Consider the following 18,742-nt stretch of genomic DNA (forward strand, 5'->3'; position numbering starts at 1 on the left):
ATCATTTAACTTTAAAAATGTTTTATAACCTCAATTTTATTTTGAGTATAAATCTTTACTTTTCTCAATTTTATAAAATAAAAAACGGCATTTAACCCGCTCAAGATGAATTTAAATACCCTCCTAAACTTCAACAAAACCCTAATTTCAACTTTCCAATTGAACTTTCTCAAGAAAAGCTATGCAAAAGCCACTAGCAGTAAGTTTTACCTGAGTACCCACCAAAAGCTAATTTTTCGTAGTTCTGATAACTTTGCCAACAAAAATCACACAAAATAGCCACAAGGTGTTATCAAATTACTTCACATCTATAAGAATTATCTTTTCAGTAAAGTTATCAGTGCTTCAATAACTTTGAACAAACAACATCAAACTACCACTGAAGACCAACTTTCAGGTGTCAGTATGTTGGGAATGAAGAAGAAGAAAGTAGGGAAATCGGGTCCTACCACTGAAAAGAAAGTATTGCCCGTCGAAACTGATCCAAATAGGTTAGTGACCCACTGTTGTGGGTCCAATATTTACTTGACAGGGGAAGATATCAAATTGGCTCCTGATAGTGAGTACCCAGAGTGGCTTTGGAGTATTAGAACTGGCCCAGCACCCCCATTGGAAGAGTTGGACCCAAATTCAATAGAATACTGGAGGCGAGTGAGGAAAATGGCCATAAAACAAAACATGCAGCTGCTAAAGCTGAAAAAGTTTTGAGTTAATTAAATCCAGTTTTATTGAATAATTATTGTTATATATTTTGTTAATAAGAATATAAGTACTTCAGGTTAAAGCAGATAATAAATCTAGCAGCTAGTTAATGAAAAAAAAATACTGTTAAACATCTAGAACTAATATTAGCGATTAAAATATATGTACACAGTGGGCATGGGTCAAAGAGGTGATGTTTATATATGAAGTCACAGTAACTACAGGAGATTTTGCTCTTGAAAAAGAACTATGAGACTTTAGAATTAGTATAGACTGAACTTACTTTTTTACATTAGGTACAGCAGTTTACCTACCAGAATGAGTTTTGTTGGTTGTTTGCCTAATTAAAAGATTGTTCTACAAAAACTAAGAAAAATATAACTAACTATTGACAGTTTTTTAGTAAAAGATTTTTAATCTCTTCATTAGCCTTGTGTCCTAGAAAAACATTGTGTGCTCATTCATTTTTGTCTATTTCCTATAGTTAGTGAGATTTCCTAAATAAACACTGAAAATTGCCCACTCTGTACAGGGTGTCTCAAATGCCATGGTTTAAAAGGGCATTTCAATTACTATTGAAATTAGAGACGTGTAAATTTCACAACCCTGTGCTTGATTTTTATGGAAAATAAAAGAGTTGCGTCACTGGATTCTATGACAAAGTCTGTCAGAATCCATTTTTTACTTTTTCAACTTCCTGTCAGAAAACGACACAGAGGGGGACCTTCAAAACGATATGGTGATGCCTTTTTTGTCACAGGCAACTCTTGTTTCATACAAATCAAGCACCATATGTCTCTAACTTCAATAATAACTGAGATATCTCCTAAAACCATCAAATTTGAGACACTCTGTACAAGCTATAGTTATAAGTAATGCACAAACTTTTGACACATCTTACAGGCCTTGAATAATAAAAAAAAATACGGATCAACAACAACTAAATTTTCCTCAAATGTAAAAAATTGATCACAATCACAAATTAAAATTTCAAGTTCAAATTGCTCTTGCATGTGCTAAGCAGCTTATGGTCGCCCTTGGGAGTTCTCAACTGGGGACTATTCAGCTGATTTCTGTAAGCACGAGAAGGGGTTTTACTTTCCAGGTTTTCATTCATAGAGGGCATCATAAAGCGGGAAGACTTTTGCTGAAAGTCCACAAATGTGCTGTTGGCTTCTTTATTTGACAGGTCTTTCTGCAATGTTTGAGAAAAAATGTAGTTATTACCCAGGACATGCAGAGGTTTATGGTAAATGATTTTGTTATAAGAAGCTCATGCTATAGTTAATTACAAGTGATAAACAATGTAATAAACATGAAAGGGAAAGCATTTCGGGCTTAGTTCCGGGCAGGTTTTTGACCTAGTTTTGTCTAGCCTCCCACAAGTCACATTCTATTGAATATCTTACATTTAAAGAAACCCATCCAATTATTTAATGGGAGGAAAAAGGATGAAATAAACAAGAAACTGTCATGCTGCTTTTAGATCCGGATTCCGTTCACTCGTGCACTGACTTTGCCCCATATTAAAGCGATACTCAAACGTAAGATAAAATACCGTACTAACCCTCCTCAATAGGCAAATAAAGAGGACTGAGCGCCACCGCACATTTCTGTAAAAGAAGCAATGAGAACTCTATCATGTACATTTAACAACAGGTCGATTGCCGAAGGATTAGTACGCATGTAAACACTAAGAGTACGTTTCATATATTTATATAGGCAGTAAGGTATAAACACTATATTTACCTCGAATGACGAATATGTGGTGTTTTGGGTTTGATTGGCATCACAATTCCGTTTCGCAACGGCGATCCGGCCTGAGCGTCTGCGTTTGCTGCTCTCGATGGATGCGCGCGATTTACGCTTCTGCGATCCCAACGGAAGCGTCGCCAACGTTACTTTGATCTTCGGAATCGTTTTCGGGGTCCTCCCTGAAAGACAAAATTACAATTTATTCGAACGCATGTTGCAAACATCAATTATAATGAAGAGATAAAGAAATCTGATCGTGCGACACGCAACAAAATAATTGTGTGTAATGTTCGGGTCGTGAAGCTGTGTGAGGTGAAGAAAATAACTGTTAACACATGGGCGGCAGTTACGCGACAGTGTTAAGAAACCCTCTTGCGGGTTATGTATGTTATTTTTTCTCCTACCATGGATCATCTACCAAATCAAATTTAAATTTTTGCCTGAGCAGGACTTGAACCCATGTTATTAGAGCAGGAGCCGATGTTACTTTTTCGTTGCAGATATACACACAATCATTTATAGTTGCTAACTAGGGGACGCTTTTGATATTTGATGACATTTTGGTGAATGCGATTGTCGAAATCAACATATTTTGACTATTTTGGAGTCACGTAGCGAAGTCATTAGCCATGAAAGAAGGCAGGGAGTAAAACATATTTATGATAAATAGAACTATTGAATAATCTAGATGGGAACTCTCAAACGTGGTTGATGCACCCCCGTACAGATCGAACTTTGAGCTGGCCAAATTTCAATCGATAAGATTCGTTAAGAGAAGAAGCCAAAGAACTTGAAAAAGTTTAATAAATTATTAACATTAATGACAACTAACCATATCATATTAGTAATTTTAGATGTGCTCAAAAAGAGATAAATGTTCTTGACTTTGGTCGTAAATTAAAGCGATAACAAAGGGATGAGTAACAACGAGGTGATTCATTCTTGCACTTCATGAACTACATAAATTGATCATCTTTAATTATTATCGATAACAGCGTTAAATCGTGTTAAATTAGACCGCAGCTGGCCCAAGGCCGAGCAAAATCCACTTCAGAACCGAAAACAACAGTCAACATAGTACATCGTGTACCACAGTAACACCACTTGTGCCTTCTCCCAACTACCATCAAACTCGAAAATGCATCAGATATTATATTTATTACTGAATGTACTAGTATTTTTAAACAACCAAAAGACACTGGCAATGCCATCAGACTTCGACGCCCTATGTTGCCCATTGGACCCAGACGAAGACCTTACGGTTCCCCAAATAATTAGACGTCACGGCTACCCTTCGCAGAGTCATGTGGTCGAAACTGAGGACGGTTATTTGCTGACAGTGCACAGAATCCCCGGTGACAAAAGTGGTACCTCAGGGGGGCAGGCAGTTTATTTGCAGCACGGTCTTTTGGGCAGTAGCGCCGACTGGGTCTTGAACGGCAACAATACCTTCGGTAAGCACTTTTTTGAAGCTTTAAAAACGCTGCTAAGCTTAATTGCAGCCTTCTATTTGGCCGATAACGGCTATGACGTATGGCTGGGCAACGTTAGGGGAAATATCTACTCTAGAGCACACGTATCTTTGCCAATCAGCAGTAATCAATTCTGGAATTTCAGTTGGCATGAAATTGCCACTAAAGATTTGCCTGCGGTGCTATACCACATTAGCAACACCACTGGCAAGTACTTAAGCCAAAATTTTATCAGCACGTTGTTGATTGGATCTTAACCCTTTAAAATCTAACAGGAAAAGCTGGGGATATAATCTACATCGGCCATTCAATGGGGACTACGGTTTCGTTCGTTCTGGCCTCGACTTTGCCTCAAGTAGCCAAAAACCTTAAACTTATAGTAGCTCTAGCGCCCACAGTGTTCATGACACATCTGCGGAGCCCTATAAGATACCTGGCTCCCTTTACCAACAACATTGATTGGTTGGCTAGGTTTCTTGGGGTGAAAGATCTGGCCCCGGCTAATAAGCTATTGGAGCTGCTTTCGTTTGAGTGCGAAAAGAGTTATGGCAAGGCAATATGCAGCAATTTGCTGTTTCTTTTTGCAGGTGAGTTGAAGATTTTACGAGGCAACGTGGAGAAATTATTGAAAGAAAGTATGTTTTGAGATTTGGAGACATATTTGGAGTTACTAAGAATTTCTGTTACCATTAGGATTAGTGGTTTCGCGCACTAATTGTGTATTATGAAAATTCCATAATAATACTAACAAATTTCCATTATTTTTCAGGCTTTAATCAGCAAGAATTCAACATGACGATGCTGCCGAAAGTCGCTGCGCACGACCCCGCCGGTGCCTCCACCAAAACCTTAATACATTACGCGCAGGAAATCCGCGACTCCGGCAATTTTCAACAATACAACTATGGCACCCAAGGAAATCTGATACAGTATGGCACACCCACTCCCCCAAAATACAATCTGAGTAAAGTTAAGAGGCCCATCTACATGGTGTACGCCCAAAACGACATTTTAACCAGCTACATTGATGTACTGAGGCTGTCCAAGAAACTGACGAGTTTGGTGGGCATGTATGAAGTACCAAACCATATTTTCGGACACGTCGACTTTATATTCGGAATCGATGCTTTCGAGTTGGTTTACGAACCAGTAGTGCAGTTTGTAAAGAACTTTACCAATGTTGTTTAATTGATTTATGGCATTAAAATAAATGACCATTTTATAGTTTTATTAATTGGAAATTCAACTGCATATTTACGATGCACTTACCAGCTCTACCGGATGGATTTACGGGAGTACTGGCTTTTAAGCGTTTGATATTCTCTGTGTGTGGGGTTCCCAGGATCTTCCTCTTGACTGTGGACGACTGCTGTGGCGTATGCATGCGGCTAGTTGATGGAAACAAATTTAAGGGGGTCCTTGAAGAGCCGATAGCCGTTTGATCCCGCTGCATTTTGCGGGCGCTCAGTTTTAACTTTTTGCGCTATTGAATGAAAAAAGTTTAGGTTAGTTGCAGTTTGGGTTTCACTTTTTTAAGGATTTGGATTATTACATGATTTAAATTTCAGTAGTGTATGATGTATTAAAATTAAATAGCATTTTTAATTAAAGGTTACATAGCCGTTTTAGTCTTAAAATCTGGCTGACATCCCCTGGTTATTTCCAACATAAGCATATTAAATCTCACATTTGTGTAGGAGTAGTTTCAGGTCACTAAACTGATAATTAAACCAATAATTATTGAAGAACTTACATTCTCCCGATCCTCGTGACATTCCCGAATGTATTCCTCTGGAGTTCTACCAAACGTCCTAAACTCCCTTCCATTTTCTCTCAAATATTTCTCAGAAAGTTGCAATATTTGCTGCTCAAGTTTTGGAATCGATTTCGCCAACTTGTTCCTCTCTTTCTCTTCGAGCAGCAACTTTCCCCCTCTGTTTTTGTATCTGTCACAGGTGCTCCCACTCTCATCTAAAGTAATGCTTCGCTGCCATTGCCTTTCATGTTGGCCCAAGAGGGTCAACAGTTTCTCATTTTGCTCATAGTACCTCTCCCATTTCTCAATTTCAAGCTCATGCAAGTCCATTAGGTCCTCTGTGTAGCAGTCATCTTCGAAGTACTGAAAGCTATTCTGCTCCTCCTGGGAGCAGTGACACTTTTGCCAGATATTTTGTAACTGACCTCGTAGTTTTACCACAAATTGCTATAAAAATCAATGTTAAAAAACAACTTCAATTTTTTATAACAACTTACCTCAATGTTGGCCTTTTTAATTTTCTCACAACGTTTCACTTCATGTCTTAAAACTTCTAAAGTCTGCAGAGAATTGCCAGAACAGCGTGACCGGAACTCATCCTGGTCCTTCAAATCTACCTCTAACATCTTCCATAATTCTTCAATTCTGGCCCTGAACTGTGATATTTGTTCAACAGTTGATTTTTTTATTTCCATCATGTGCTTGGAGAAAAGCTCCAATTTCTCCATATTTATAGTTGTGACTTTAAAATTGTCCTCTGCTACTATCATCTGTTCAAATTCATTTCTCGGCTGATATTTAAGTTCTTCAATGATTTCAATCAAGTCATGTCTCAAATAGCAATAACGCTCTTCTCGCTCAAATTTCAAACCCTCCAGACTCTCAACATGCTGATGAAAATGCTCTAGTTGTTCTGCAGTGGGCAGTGGTGGATAGCTCAACTTAATTTCCTCCACTTCCCCTAGTTCTTTTACACAATCAGCCTGCTTTTTTTGCAAAAGCTCAAGTTCTTGTTTTTTGGCATTTATAATTAATTCATACCTACATAGAACACCATCATAATCAACTAAATTCTATCACTGTCAGACTTACTTATTGATTTGTTTTTGGAGATTCTGTTGTTCATCAAACAAGCATAACTGATCCTTCCCCACATTGGTGTTAAACGGTTCATGCAGCTCTTTGCAAACATCGTTCAGCCTTACTAGCAGGCTTTCAACATTGTCTACAGTGGCACCCTTGAACCGCAACATATCTTCTATGAGGTCGCACAACACCTCATCTTAAAACTAAGCTTTGAGAACCAATTCTTTGTTTTATTTCTCTACCTTACCAATTGTGTGAAGATATGTGTTTTTCCAGCTAATCACATGGTTCTCCTGGGTGCCTGCAATGTCTTTTACAGTTTTGCACCAATAGAGGAAGCCTTTTTTGAAATTGGCCTTGAGCATTTTAAATAAATCTTGTGCCCATGGCATATCATTGATACTTAAAGAGAAAATACAATTAGATATATTGTGCCTTCCTAAACAAATGCATTAAAATATACTTTGACATTAATATTCTAGAGAAACTTCATTGAGAGATTATTTTTGTGAGACCATTTGTCTTGCAACTAATTATACTGTTTGTGACTGAAGTTTGAATAACAAGGAACTTTTTTTAATTTTTGAACTTTTAAGTAAAATTTCAAAGGTTTGAAAGTGTTATTGTTTACTTAAATCCAGTCACCCTCGACATTTTAATTGAGGAGCACCTGTTAGAAACAGAAGCAGGTAATGTCATAATTGTAAAAGCTCAGGTAAGTTTCGAAAGTTTGGTACATCTTATCCTAATGATCCTAATTTATTGAAAATATTATTTATATAAACACAGTAATATAAAACATAGTTCTTATCGCACGTTCCTGCTTTTTCCCCATAACAAAAAAAATCCCAAAATTCCACTCTCTAACATAAAATTAAAGGAAACTTACACATCTTCATTGACATTTTCCAGTTGCTCGATCGTTATGGCATTTAGTCTCTGCGAATTATCCAAATCTTCTCCATGTAGAGATTCCCTAATTCTACTTATGTTGCTCATTTTCTTTTATTTATAGTTCGGTTTTATTTTAGCTCGCATTTAAATGTTAACGAACATGAAATCTTCACGTCTTGGCACTTTCTACTTTTTTAATTTGAAATCCAACCTACCTAACCGTCATTTCTGACGTGCTAGGGCAGACGTCACTAACAAGACTTCTCATTGCTTGAAAATAATGACGTCATTCCACGGTATTGGTCAATTTTTCAAAACCTCCAAAATATCGGATTATTGTTTCCTCTTTTTCTAATCAAACAAAGACGATAAAGGCAACTACTTCTCTAGGTAAATTCAAAATTATTTTGACGTATATACGTGCGGACTTTGACATTTTTCCTAGAGAAATAAGAGAGAGAATAAAAATACTCCATTTCTCCAAACATCTTTGCACAAAGTTAAAGCAAAATCACCCTTTTAAGAAAGGCAGCTTTCCCGCTCTTCTAGAACCAACTATTCTCCACCCAACTCACTAAATTGTCTTTTAATTCATATATATGGAAATAACAATAAGCTCCGAAGACTCCAGCACAGCTCCACGGATTTTCCATATAAACGATCATATATCCAGTTGTTCAGACAGCCCCAATGCGCGGAGGTGCCCGCTTTGTAAAAAGTTCAAGAGAGCCTTCTATTGCAAAGACTGTCTGCATCAAGGGCTCATCAGCCGAAATAATGAAAGGTGAGTTCAAGTCGAGTCTATAGATTTTCTTAACAAATTAAACAAGTTCAAACATATCAGACAGGATTGTTTATTAAGTGTTGGGCATTTAGTGTTTAAACATTAAACCCAACCATTTTCACATTAATTTTGATATTAATATTACATATTCATATTAATATTAATGATAATTGAGCTGAGGAACTCTGGTTAGTGGTTTATTGTACATGCGAATGTTATACCATGTTCATTATATTCTGTTTTGTTACTACTACCTTTGTTATATGACTTGATAGTCTTGGCAATATCCAAGGGGCCTTGGACGAGTTTAGTGCCAACAGACTGAATATGGAAAGAGCCTGTTTGAAGTCCATGGAAAGCAAACTAAAATATGACTCTTTGGTAAGTTTTTATTCTGTTTTTTGTACTGTCATGGAATTAATACGTTTTTTTGGTTAGTTGTGTAAGGTTCGTCAGGCCAGAGAAAGAAATAAAATGATGCGCCTTGCTTTAGAGGAACAAAGGCAGAAAAGACAAACTCTAACTGAAAAATTAAATGAATTGAAAGACAAAAATGAGGTAAGTTTAAAATTGGTGTTTAGACCACCTCAATTTAAAAGATGACTGTCATAGTATTTTGGTGTATAGGGTGGTCCAAATTTGAAGTTCACTATAATTCTTAGTATCCATAAGCAATAAAAGGTCAGTTAAGTTGTGAAGAAGTTGAACAATGAGCCCTTTGACAAAATGTCTTTTTAAGAATTACAAAATTCTATGTAGTTTCAGAGATATACAGAAAAAATGGAATTTGCAAAATAAAATAAAGTTAAGGATGTGTCATAAACTCAAAACGTCAGATAGAGGTTCTCTTGATATATTTTATAGGTGAGAAAATATGTTAACAGTTCATCCTTAGTTTAAAGTTATTCTGCTAAATAGTTTCAATTGGAATTTCCCAATTCTCAAAAAGGAATCTGTTGAGTTACGCATTGCACATCTTTGCCACAATTTAACTGACATTATCTCTTATGGATTTTGAGATTTCCACAATGAGCTTCAATTTTTAAAAAATTATCATCAATCTGCGTCTCAACTTCAAGTGTCCCTGAACTTGCAGAAAGGTAGTGAAAAGATGAGGCAATACAAGACAAAAAGTGGTTCTTTAGATGATGTTGTCTCGCAGAAACACAATGATGTGGCATTGGTGCATGAAACACTGCTAGAGAAAAATGAAGAAGTAAAAAAACTGGCCCGATTAAGGGTGCAGCAGTTGTTTAAATATATTTTTCCCATAAATGAGGTGAAACCTACCATGTAAGTTTTTTTTTATGGTTTAAAGAAACTTTGATTGGTATTTATTAATAGGGAGATGGAATCTAGTGGGGATAGTGTTGTTAAAGAACTAGCAGAAGCCTCACAGACTACTTATTTGAAGGACATGTGGGTTTACACTGATTATTCAAATGAAACACAGTTTTCAGTAGTGGGGCCTTGTCTGCCTGGCAGTGGCAACTATTCCAATTATAACCTCTGGGGTAATACATCTCAACTAATCAAGGTGTCCTAAAATAAGTACTAATTAATACTTATGATGAGACACCTCTACATAACACTAAAACTAACCAGACTTATTTAGCCCAAAACCGAGATGGAATGACTGTTTCGGAGGACACAGATATGACCAAAGTCAATCCTGCTTTCACCATATCGGCGGCTCTCACGCACACTGCTCATCTCGTTAATGTCATCTCATTTTTCCTCAATGTTCGACTTCCATATAAGATGGTTTACAGGTGAGTTTTCAGCAATCCAATACAGTCATTTCTGATAATGTTTCAATGGTTTTTAAAGTGATTTTAGCAGTACCACTCTAAAAGAGTGCCAATTTAACAAAAGAGTTGCTAGGTTAAACGCTAATATTCTACATTTGTGTATATCACAAAAGGTTGATTTAAGCTCATTGAGTCCCACTTTGACAATTCACAATATCTTACAGTTGCGTGACAATGAAAGTGCTGAATTAGGAAGGTAAGAAAAGTGTTTGAGGGTAGGCTGTTTTTAAATTTGATTTAGACAAGGTCCCGTTGAGTTTAATGAGACTCAAGCTAAGGCTTTGGAGAGTTTAATTGCTAATGATCTCAAGTACAAAGACGACTCTGATTCGGACGAGGGAGACTCTTTTACTGTAGAATGGGAGGCTGTAAGTAATTTATTTATTGTTAGGCTAGTGGCTGTCAAATGTGTATAGGTGCCCCATATGCAATGTCCGGAAGCAATGCCAGGACCCGCAATTGTGCAAACTAGTGTCATTAATACTCAGCAAGTTAGTGTTGTTTGTGAAACGAATACAAGGGAGTCTACAAATGTCTGTTTTAGGCCAGCAGTGTGGCAGGGGGCTTAATGAACAGCGCAGTCGCTAGTATGGCCACAATATGGAGAGGTTTCACCGGTCGGTAGTGGAGCTTCCCCAAGTTTTCATACTTTTATTTTATATTCGATGTTTGACTAGTTTTGTTCAAGAAGATGTTTAATAAAGTTATGTGTGTTCATTTTTTTAATAGCATAAGATGAAATATATTAGGTAATCACGTATGATTAGGTTTGAAGTAAACCAACAATTTTTCACTAAAATTTGTTTTTTTGTTCCGATTTGCATGTGAGGGTAGTTGGGAGCAATCCGATGTAGAGTTAAAATCAACTAGGAAAAATATATAAGCGTAATTTTTTTCACTTAAGACACGCCTTGGATGTTCTGAAGTACCTTTGAAGGTGGGGTCCAACAATGAAGGAAATAATTACGGACTGTTGATTTTGGCTCTAAAATAGATTTTGATAAAGACTCTGTGAATCTGTTCAACCACATATAACCCTTTATTAACTAATATTCACTTTAATTCAATAACTTAAATCCTAATATAAACTGAGATCCTTATGCATATTCTGACTGTAAACCTGTACTGTAGAATGAGGATACTTGAACAGCGGGGTTGTTGGGATCATAACTTTATTTTTTTTAAAGGTAAATTGTTCCATTTCCTCGGGAGAGTTCCCAAAAAAAAACTGAAATACGCTGGGTTAACATCTACACATAAAAAATGATGCTAACACGATGCTCAAAACTATAGGTCAATATCAATACTTAATTCATGGTCAATGATGGACAGCAATGTGCTCAAGAATTCGCAATAATGTCCCGACTGACTATCAGTATGAGCTCAGACCCAAGGGCTTCACAGAGCAAGCAAATCTTTCACCCCATAACGTATACAAAGACAGACACTTAATGTTATTGGTTAATTTTGATTAAAAAAATATTCGTTAAAATTGAACATACCACATTGATTCCAAAATCAACAACAGCTGGATTGGTTTTGCGCAAATAAAAGTACCATTAAAAATACAATCTGCCTCCTGAAATTTCGCTTCAGGATTCATTCTTTAATGGGACCTATGCATTTCAATTATGAAAATAACTCCCAAGTCCCCAACACATTCGATATAGAAGCGGAACACAATATTATTGTAGGTGAAGGGGTAATAATTTGCACAGCACTGAGACGAAGTGCATCAATATGCACTCATAAAGGCTGCTGATTTTCTTTTGATAGCTTTAGTGTTGAACAGAAAAAATATAGAAGTATGTGGTAGTATGTGAATCACACAAAAAAAATGTCATTATCTCAGAAGTTATTGGAAGTAATATACTAGACGATAGTATAGTAATAGTTTATATACTTATACATCTTACAGCATCACAAAAGGTTACAAAACCTTGTTAGTGTCCTGTGGAGACATATTAATTCCTTTAAAATGTTCCCAGCATCCTCACGTTACAGCACAAACTCTAAATTGCTCAACAACCCACTCACACATCGCTCAATCATACAATCATGTAAGGGTAAATCATGAGCTAAAAACATCACTCTCTCTCTCTCTCTCGTCCTTAGCTCCAACCTCCCTCCTCCTACTTGACTACATCCCTGGCGACGTCAATTTATCCTCGACACATCGGGACTTCATTGTGACGCAAGTGAACGGCTAAGCGCATAATTAGTGCACAACTACAACAAGAACGTCAGTAAGAAGTTTTTTTTTTTTTGATGTCATGTAATGACGTACCTGACCTTGTCCTCGCCTGAGTGCGAGGGTCCTCCCCGACTCGAGTCCGACGTCACTCTTGGTCGCCGCCGCTAACTGAGGCTGCGGAGTCCACATCGAGGACGTCGCTGTCAGTGACGGCGTCGTTGTCGGCGTCGTCTCGATGGTTGGCGCCGCCCCGCTGTCGTACCCGGAATCGTTTCCGGACGGCCACGTGGTTCTTGCGCCTGTGGAATTTGATGCGGTTTCTTCGCCGCTGCAAAGAAAAATCCAAATCGCCCTGTATTTTTTCCGCGCAGATTTTTGCAGAATTAACATCATATTTTAGTTAGTTAAACAAAGAGGGGGGAACTTCACTCACACCTTATACGTAATGGAAAATGGATTTTTTCCTTAACATCAATATTTTCGAGCCAAATTCAACAGGAACTAGATATCTGTTTTATGTTTTAACAGGTGCAAGAAAATGCCAATGTTTCCTTTTAACTGGCAAATACGTTGGGTCTAGTAAATGGCAACACAGCACCGTTCATTTGTTCCGATAAATATAATGTGGCCGCTGGGGACCCTGAAATGTAAAATTGTGACTTCCAGTTCTTACGACTTTTTAAAGGATTTTTCGAATTCTAGGAAGGCAATGATTGAAAAGTGATAATTTATTTAGCAATAAAAAAATTGGTACACCTCTACTAACTGATATTTGAATTATTGCGCAAACTCCAAATTACAAATAGCGGCTGCCATTTCTTATTGCAGTAAACTGAATACCCAAACTACTACAAGGACAAATAAGTGAATTTGACCACTTTTAGAAGAAGTGAGGTTATATCATACCATCAAGAAACATCATCAATCATGCATAAGCAAAAAAACACATAAGGGGCATCTTAAAACAAAACTGAACATTGGAAGAGTCTCACAAACACAAAGCCATTTTCCACTACAGCCCCGCAAGGGGGCACCACTTACCCGATTGCGGACGTTAAGCAGGGATTCTCGAGCACCGTCTGAGCCATCGAGCCACTGCTGCCCTAAGTGAAATGTAAACTGATTCAATCGGGCTCGACTATTGCCCCTTTGCAGCCTAACGAACCAAATGTAATGCGAGATGATGATTGCGAAAGCCACCCAATCCCAACATACGAAAACAAATGAAAAATGACGCGACTAATGAAGCCGAAGAGAAGCTTGAAGCCAGACGAGGTGAGGTTAGTTATCGTATTGACATGCGCAGTTGTTAGATAGAGGGTACTTACAACTTTGCCTTGCCGGATTTGCTGTCTTTGGTAGGCCATGTGTTGTTCATAGTGAATTATTTCATTTTGGGTAGTCAAGCCGACACTGCGGTAGCGCTTTAATTCGGACAAGCGCTGGCGCAACTCCTGCTCCCTCTCAATGCTAGCTATAAGTCTTTCATGCTCTCCAGAATTCAGAAATTGGGCAAAAGGGCGCATGTGGTCACGAAGCTCTCTATCAAATCAAAACTAGACGTTTTTTTTAATGCTTCTTCAATACAATTTAACAACTTGCTTTTGTTCCTTTGGATAAAGGGGCCTTGATGGATCCCTCCGTAAATTATCAAAATACTTGGCCACCAACTGATAATCTCTGACAATCCTCTTGTGCCTTTGTCGCTCTCTAAGCCTTCTAATATACATATCAACAACTGCCAATTTCAACGCAGCTTCAACATCTGTACATTCCTCTTGATCCCCTGAATGCAGGTCTGCTATTAAATGCTCAGCTTCAGGGTCATACTCCTGAAATATTTGAAACTTTCTCAAATAATTCTGATCATTACATTAAAAACAAACCCCCTCAAAATCATCTCTATGGGGTTTATAACCTAGTATCTTGGCCTCCTCTAATGTAGCATCTAAAGGAGCAAGCTTTGACAAAGCCAACGACGACAAAGGACCATCATCCTCTATTAAGTCTATAATCAAATTGGGCTTTAGCACATTGCCCCATGTGGCCTTGCCAATATTTCCATCCAAATATCGAGCCGTATATTCCTCTTTGCATTCCTCAGCAGTCCTGGATTCCACATGTTTAGCCACAAGCTCCCAATTGCCGTAAGAATAGAGCTCTGCGGCCTCAAGTAAGCTCAGGTGCTCTCGGCCAGTCCAAGCTCCTCGTCCTCCAAATATACTTACAGAGCCATGGTCCTATGGTTAGATTGACACTTGATTTGATGTATACTAAGCACGTTGAGTACTTACCACGAATCTATATGAATGGTCATTTTTATGGGGGCCTATTTCCGCTCCGGCAGCGAAACACTACAAATTTCAAATTTCTCTTTAAAGGGGCCGTTGACATAACCTCAACTTACCTGTAAACAAATGTCGAATTCGGGACAGTCGCAACATTGCACTCGGACTCCACTAACGTCTTCTTGGCAGTAGGTGCATACTATTTTCGGCAGAATGTCTGAAATTTGCATTAAATTAGGTAATTTTTGAGTAGGATTGAAAATTCGGATTACATACCCGCCATCTTGCAACCGACGCGTCACTGTTTTGACTTTGACAGCAGGGTCACTTGGAGTGGAAGGGATTAAATTTATTTTAGATATAACTAGTAAGGAAGACTATGTAGATAATACAGAATGACAAAGAAAAATCATTCATATAATTTTTAATAATTAAACTACAATAAAAAATAATACCTCCTGATTGTTTACATACATAACTCTGAGAACTAGACCCGTCTTACGACCAAAAATATTATCTAATAATAAATGCAAAATCCGCTATAGCTGTTAAACTAACGTGAATTTTTTCGAGTTTCCTTTGTGGCTTCCCAAGCAAGTTGCATGGACCAGATACTCAAAGGTCTCATATACCCCAACGACCGGTAACATTTCTCTTCGTACAAAGCCTCAGGAGTGTCGAAAATTAGTCCAAATCTTTCGGTCATTGATTTAAACATCCCTCCGGCAGTCTTGAAACCCTCTTCAAACATGCCCTAAAAAATTAAAAAATTTGGTTTTAACAATAAACCTATTATCTGGAGCTAACTTACCTCTTGAATCATGGTAGCTGCTAGCGCGTACGTCACTCCCACCCAGACCTCTTGACTTTGAACTGTAACTTTGTCCACTTGTCCATTTAGGAAGCCGTTCACGGCACCCATTTTGCCTTCGCAAAAGGACAGAACATTGTTTTTGTAGATTATCCGTAAAGCACTATCCACATTCGGTTGGGGAAAGATCTATATTAAAGAGATAATCTAAAAGAATCTTAATAATGTTGAGATAGTTACGGGGTAGTTTTTTCCCTCTCCTATGCAGCCCAAGTACCACTGAGCATTGAGCTGGTCGGACATGATACTGGCCGATTGATCATTCGAACAATCGAAGCTGTAGTATTTCCCATTCCACAACTTTGAATTAAAAGTTTTGACGCCTTTATCAAATATTTTCTGATAGAACTCTTGATCCTTTGTAAGGCCTAAACACTTGGCCATTTTGGTCATTGCGTACACTGCGGCTAACCAAAGCCCTCCGCAATACGCACTGAAATTACATTAAATTCACAAGTTTATAAACGTTTTAATACAATTCTCAACCTTGCGCCCACCATCACCCAAGTATCATAGGTCTGATCGGGCTCTCCGCAATTCTGTATCAATCCGTTATCATCGTAGTCGTAAACCAGCTCCCTCTGCATTACCGCATCACAGCATTTGTACATGTCCTGAAATGCTTTAGTAATCAAAAATCATCTCAACTATAGGAAAAACACACTTTGATAAACGGAGCGTCCATTTTCCCTTCAACCCAGGCGTCCCGAAATGTCTGCAGAACAAATTTCGACCCCAAGTCCCTCCAGTTGCTAACGTCGTGAATGGGATAGGAGTTGATTAGCGAAAAAGGGCTTTCCTTGGGAGTTCCAGCGTCGTGAGGCACACTGTTGGGCTTCTTACGTTCCACAATTTCTCCGTTATAAAGCATCCACATTTTCAAGTCCACTTCCGCGAAAACGAAGTCTCTGAGATCGTATTGGATGCATCTTTGAAGGATTGGCCAATTTTTGTTTAAGGCGTGTGAGGCGTAAAAATGGACATCGTAGGAGTTATACATGCGATATTCGTGCCCTTCCAGATAAGCAAATCTGCCGTATTTATTGCTAAGAATACATCTGGATTAGGTAGATATTTAATTAAAATGTGGGTTACGAATTTTCAATTAGTTAAAACATGACTAATGATAATAAAATAACAAATTTGTAAATTGATTGCTTCTCTTCAAATTACAAAACACGCTTCACAACAACCATTTCATGAACCAATTTGAATATTAAAAGTTGTTTCCTCTTCTTTGTCGATTTAAAATGAACTGAACGGAACTGTTTTTGGTAAGAGATTTATAACAATGAAAACTTACCGAGGATCAGAGCTGTTCTTCTCCAAAACCTCATGCTCCTTCATTGAAAGCCACACACTGCCCCCATCACTAATGAAATACAACTCATTGAACAGAGCCGACTTGTACCAATCTGGCAGCCATCTACAACTTCGTTCTTAACAACAACACAAAAAATAATCACAGCCCCACTTACCCATCTTCAAGCACTGGCCGCTGCCACTGATAAATATCCTCCTCCCATTTTTCATAATTTTCAAAGGCGAAATCCACGATTTTCAAAGCTGCATCCTCACGACCAAATTTATCAGTGTAATATCTGTAATACTTAGTTTGAGGAGCTGGGTATATGATACTTGGTATATCCCAAACCAAGATCATTTCAATATCCTGAGTGTTTTTTGAAGAAACATTGATTTGCGCCGCTATTGCCACTCCAACTTCGCCGAAAATATGCGGGTTTTTTTGCAGTTGCTTATCAAATTGACCATTTTTCAACAACTGCATTTGCTTACATCAGAAATTGTTTGCTTATAAACACGATTTCTTACTTGATTCCATACAGTGGAGCCAGTGGAGTTTGGGTTGAAGTTTAGGCATTTGGTCACATTAACATTAGCCACAGACTTGGCTGCTAAAGTATAGGAGCATTGTAACTTATCTAAGGTATGATAGAGCACCACTCCTTCAGTGCTTTTATAAGAGAATGCTTTAGAGCTACAAGCAGCTACAAATAAAGTAGAGTCAACAAACAAATATCATTATAAATATAAATCAACTTCAAGTAATGCTGCAAAAACTTACATTTTTTGTCAACTCTACTGCCAGTTCCATTTTTAAAAGTAAATGAAATAGTAACTGTTCTGTCATCACCACAAACATTTTCAACACTCCACACAAACACTGCACAAGGTAAACAACTGCTCTGAAAGTAATTTCATGCAACAAATGAAGCTGCATTTAACTGTCTTACTTCATAATTATGTGGAATTACTGGACTAATTTGTCTACAAGTTAGTAAAACTCCATACTTGGATAAATCATATTGTGTCCATGCTCGAGGGTACAATCCAATATAAGAACATTTAGAGGGGTTGAGCAGGCATTGCCAGGCAGATAAAGCAGTTTTTCTAAAATTGATTAATAATAATTATTGTTGAAAATAATTAATGAGGAAAACTACTTGTAGGTAGATAAACAGCTTTGAAAAATGGTTTCTTGGTTTTTATCTTTTATGGTCACAATAAATTGATTGGCATCCACAGTATTGTATTCACAGGCATTGGGTCTCAGTTGAAACCTACAGAACTCTCCTTTAAAGCCCCTTCCTATGGTGCCTGATCCAATACCCCCAATAGGAACCCCTTAAAATGCCTTTTAAATCTAAAACTCCCAATAAAATCTGAAACTCACCATATTTCCTCTCTGCAGTTCTCATAATTATATAATCCATCACAATAGGCTTTCCAGTGATCTTCTGCATTAGATAGTACCATACATACCTTGGAAACAGCGATTAAGGTGCAACATTAAGGAAAAGTTTTATTTATTTACCTTAGGCAAAGTGGTAAAAGGTCCCAAATTATCCGTAAAGAAGGCTTGAAATAGGGAGTTCTTTTTTCGAGATATTCATGGTTAAGTTTGACTTTAAATCCATATTGAGGGGGCTCAGTTTTTTGCTTTAAAATTGATCTTTTTGGGATCCTCATCGTGAGTCATCTAGACCAAGTACAAAAATCAAATTTTTAACCTCAAATGTCAGAAACAAATGGTGCACTATGTCATAGGATTTTATCCAATCTCATTCGTTGAATAAAATCAATTATATAATTTAAATAGCCGGTGAA

The 18,742-nt window shown here is 37.7% G+C and overlaps 6 protein-coding genes across 11 annotated transcripts; 3 read left to right on the plus strand and 3 right to left on the minus strand.

Annotated features, from left to right (window-relative positions):
* The first annotated feature begins 56 nt into the window (after nucleotides 1-56).
* On the plus strand, nucleotides 57-784 carry mRpL54 (mitochondrial ribosomal protein L54). The gene is made up of 2 exons (XM_066389865.1): nucleotides 57-199; nucleotides 398-784. Exons 1-2 carry the CDS (start codon nucleotides 106-108, stop codon nucleotides 706-708), a joined length of 405 nt encoding a protein of 134 aa, XP_066245962.1. The 5' UTR covers nucleotides 57-105; the 3' UTR covers nucleotides 709-784.
* LOC136408712 (protein regulator of cytokinesis 1-like) lies at nucleotides 724-7,879 on the minus strand. 2 transcript variants are annotated; one of them, XM_066389845.1, is made up of 9 exons: nucleotides 7,661-7,879; nucleotides 7,019-7,173; nucleotides 6,778-6,967; nucleotides 6,183-6,726; nucleotides 5,683-6,132; nucleotides 5,199-5,412; nucleotides 2,452-2,636; nucleotides 2,270-2,315; nucleotides 1,754-1,897 (listed from the first exon to the last, which is right to left on the minus strand). In XM_066389845.1, exons 1-9 carry the CDS (start codon nucleotides 7,768-7,770, stop codon nucleotides 1,881-1,883), a joined length of 1,911 nt encoding a protein of 636 aa, XP_066245942.1. In that variant the 5' UTR covers nucleotides 7,771-7,879; the 3' UTR covers nucleotides 1,754-1,880. The 2 variants fall into 2 exon arrangements, with proteins under 2 accessions (XP_066245940.1, XP_066245942.1); XM_066389843.1 differs by lacking the exon at nucleotides 2,270-2,315 and having other exon boundaries at nucleotides 724-1,897; nucleotides 7,661-7,877.
* On the plus strand, nucleotides 3,487-5,159 carry LOC136408721 (gastric triacylglycerol lipase-like). Its single transcript, XM_066389853.1, has 4 exons — nucleotides 3,487-3,911; nucleotides 3,960-4,136; nucleotides 4,205-4,516; nucleotides 4,699-5,159. The coding sequence occupies exons 1-4, from the start codon at nucleotides 3,596-3,598 to the stop codon at nucleotides 5,115-5,117; spliced, it is 1,224 nt and encodes a 407-aa protein (XP_066245950.1). The 5' UTR covers nucleotides 3,487-3,595; the 3' UTR covers nucleotides 5,118-5,159.
* Nucleotides 7,880-8,157: 278 nt separating the features above from the next.
* On the plus strand, nucleotides 8,158-11,059 carry Atg14 (autophagy related protein 14). Its single transcript, XM_066389235.1, has 10 exons — nucleotides 8,158-8,449; nucleotides 8,725-8,830; nucleotides 8,888-9,007; nucleotides 9,546-9,742; nucleotides 9,794-9,963; nucleotides 10,065-10,221; nucleotides 10,280-10,456; nucleotides 10,502-10,628; nucleotides 10,677-10,751; nucleotides 10,805-11,059. Exons 1-10 carry the CDS (start codon nucleotides 8,265-8,267, stop codon nucleotides 10,883-10,885), a joined length of 1,395 nt encoding a protein of 464 aa, XP_066245332.1. The 5' UTR covers nucleotides 8,158-8,264; the 3' UTR covers nucleotides 10,886-11,059.
* A 227-nt stretch (nucleotides 11,060-11,286) lies between these two features.
* Nucleotides 11,287-15,011, minus strand: Ada2b (Transcriptional adapter 2B). Of its 5 annotated transcripts, none has more exons than XR_010752071.1 (8): nucleotides 14,862-15,011; nucleotides 14,749-14,808; nucleotides 14,341-14,694; nucleotides 14,057-14,286; nucleotides 13,783-13,996; nucleotides 13,496-13,552; nucleotides 12,548-12,782; nucleotides 11,287-12,489 (listed from the first exon to the last, which is right to left on the minus strand). XR_010752071.1 is itself a non-coding variant. In XM_066389177.1 (8 exons), exons 1-8 carry the CDS (start codon nucleotides 14,970-14,972, stop codon nucleotides 12,445-12,447), a joined length of 1,311 nt encoding a protein of 436 aa, XP_066245274.1. In that variant the 5' UTR covers nucleotides 14,973-15,011; the 3' UTR covers nucleotides 11,287-12,444. The 5 variants fall into 5 exon arrangements, 2 of the variants coding, with proteins under 2 accessions (XP_066245274.1, XP_066245275.1); XR_010752070.1 differs by having other exon boundaries at nucleotides 13,496-13,573; XM_066389177.1 differs by having other exon boundaries at nucleotides 13,496-13,557.
* A 143-nt stretch (nucleotides 15,012-15,154) lies between these two features.
* Nucleotides 15,155-18,657, minus strand: LOC136408280 (non-lysosomal glucosylceramidase). Its single transcript, XM_066389170.1, has 13 exons — nucleotides 18,450-18,657; nucleotides 18,309-18,397; nucleotides 18,079-18,259; nucleotides 17,869-18,025; nucleotides 17,700-17,820; nucleotides 17,447-17,622; nucleotides 17,092-17,396; nucleotides 16,917-17,039; nucleotides 16,278-16,659; nucleotides 16,100-16,227; nucleotides 15,794-16,046; nucleotides 15,554-15,742; nucleotides 15,155-15,496 (listed from the first exon to the last, which is right to left on the minus strand). The coding sequence occupies exons 1-13, from the start codon at nucleotides 18,602-18,604 to the stop codon at nucleotides 15,296-15,298; spliced, it is 2,460 nt and encodes an 819-aa protein (XP_066245267.1). The 5' UTR covers nucleotides 18,605-18,657; the 3' UTR covers nucleotides 15,155-15,295.
* Nucleotides 18,658-18,742: the final 85 nt, after the last annotated feature.

The sequence above is a fragment of the Euwallacea similis genome, chromosome 4, assembly GCF_039881205.1.
Source record: "Euwallacea similis isolate ESF13 chromosome 4, ESF131.1, whole genome shotgun sequence".
NCBI lineage: Eukaryota > Metazoa > Arthropoda > Insecta > Coleoptera > Curculionidae > Euwallacea > Euwallacea similis.

Excerpts from the sequence above, each read along its gene's own strand:
- mRpL54 (XM_066389865.1), top strand. The coding sequence starts at position 106 with ATGAATTTAAATACCCTCCTAAACTTCAACAAAACCCTAATTTCAACT. Across the intron at positions 200-397 it reads CTATGCAAAAGCCACTAGCA|GTGTCAGTATGTTGGGAATG; the intron begins GTAAGTTTTACC and ends ACCAACTTTCAG.
- LOC136408721 (XM_066389853.1), top strand. The coding sequence starts at position 3,596 with ATGCATCAGATATTATATTTATTACTGAATGTACTAGTATTTTTAAAC. Across the intron at positions 4,137-4,204 it reads CCACATTAGCAACACCACTG|GAAAAGCTGGGGATATAATC; the intron begins GCAAGTACTTAA and ends AAAATCTAACAG. Across the intron at positions 4,517-4,698 it reads TTTGCTGTTTCTTTTTGCAG|GCTTTAATCAGCAAGAATTC; the intron begins GTGAGTTGAAGA and ends ATTATTTTTCAG.
- LOC136408712 (XM_066389843.1), bottom strand. The coding sequence starts at position 7,770 with ATGAGCAACATAAGTAGAATTAGGGAATCTCTACATGGAGAAGATTTG. Across the intron at positions 7,174-7,660 it reads GAAAATGTCAATGAAGATGT|TATCAATGATATGCCATGGG; the intron begins GTAAGTTTCCTT and ends TTTCTCTTTAAG. Across the intron at positions 5,413-5,682 it reads GTCACGAGGATCGGGAGAAT|CGCAAAAAGTTAAAACTGAG; the intron begins GTAAGTTCTTCA and ends TTCATTCAATAG.
- Atg14 (XM_066389235.1), top strand. The coding sequence starts at position 8,265 with ATGGAAATAACAATAAGCTCCGAAGACTCCAGCACAGCTCCACGGATT. Across the intron at positions 8,831-8,887 it reads AACTAAAATATGACTCTTTG|TTGTGTAAGGTTCGTCAGGC; the intron begins GTAAGTTTTTAT and ends TTTTTTGGTTAG. Across the intron at positions 10,629-10,676 it reads TTACTGTAGAATGGGAGGCT|GTGCCCCATATGCAATGTCC; the intron begins GTAAGTAATTTA and ends AAATGTGTATAG.
- Ada2b (XM_066389177.1), bottom strand. The coding sequence starts at position 14,972 with ATGCAAATTTCAGACATTCTGCCGAAAATAGTATGCACCTACTGCCAA. Across the intron at positions 14,287-14,340 it reads ATAGAGATGATTTTGAGGGG|GAGTATGACCCTGAAGCTGA; the intron begins GTTTGTTTTTAA and ends CAAATATTTCAG. Across the intron at positions 13,558-13,782 it reads AAATCCGGCAAGGCAAAGTT|GGCAGCAGTGGCTCGATGGC; the intron begins GTAAGTACCCTC and ends CATTTCACTTAG.
- LOC136408280 (XM_066389170.1), bottom strand. The coding sequence starts at position 18,604 with ATGAGGATCCCAAAAAGATCAATTTTAAAGCAAAAAACTGAGCCCCCT. Across the intron at positions 18,026-18,078 it reads AGCTGTTTATCTACCTACAA|AAAAACTGCTTTATCTGCCT; the intron begins GTAGTTTTCCTC and ends AATCAATTTTAG. Across the intron at positions 17,821-17,868 it reads TAATTCCACATAATTATGAA|AGCAGTTGTTTACCTTGTGC; the intron begins GTAAGACAGTTA and ends AATTACTTTCAG.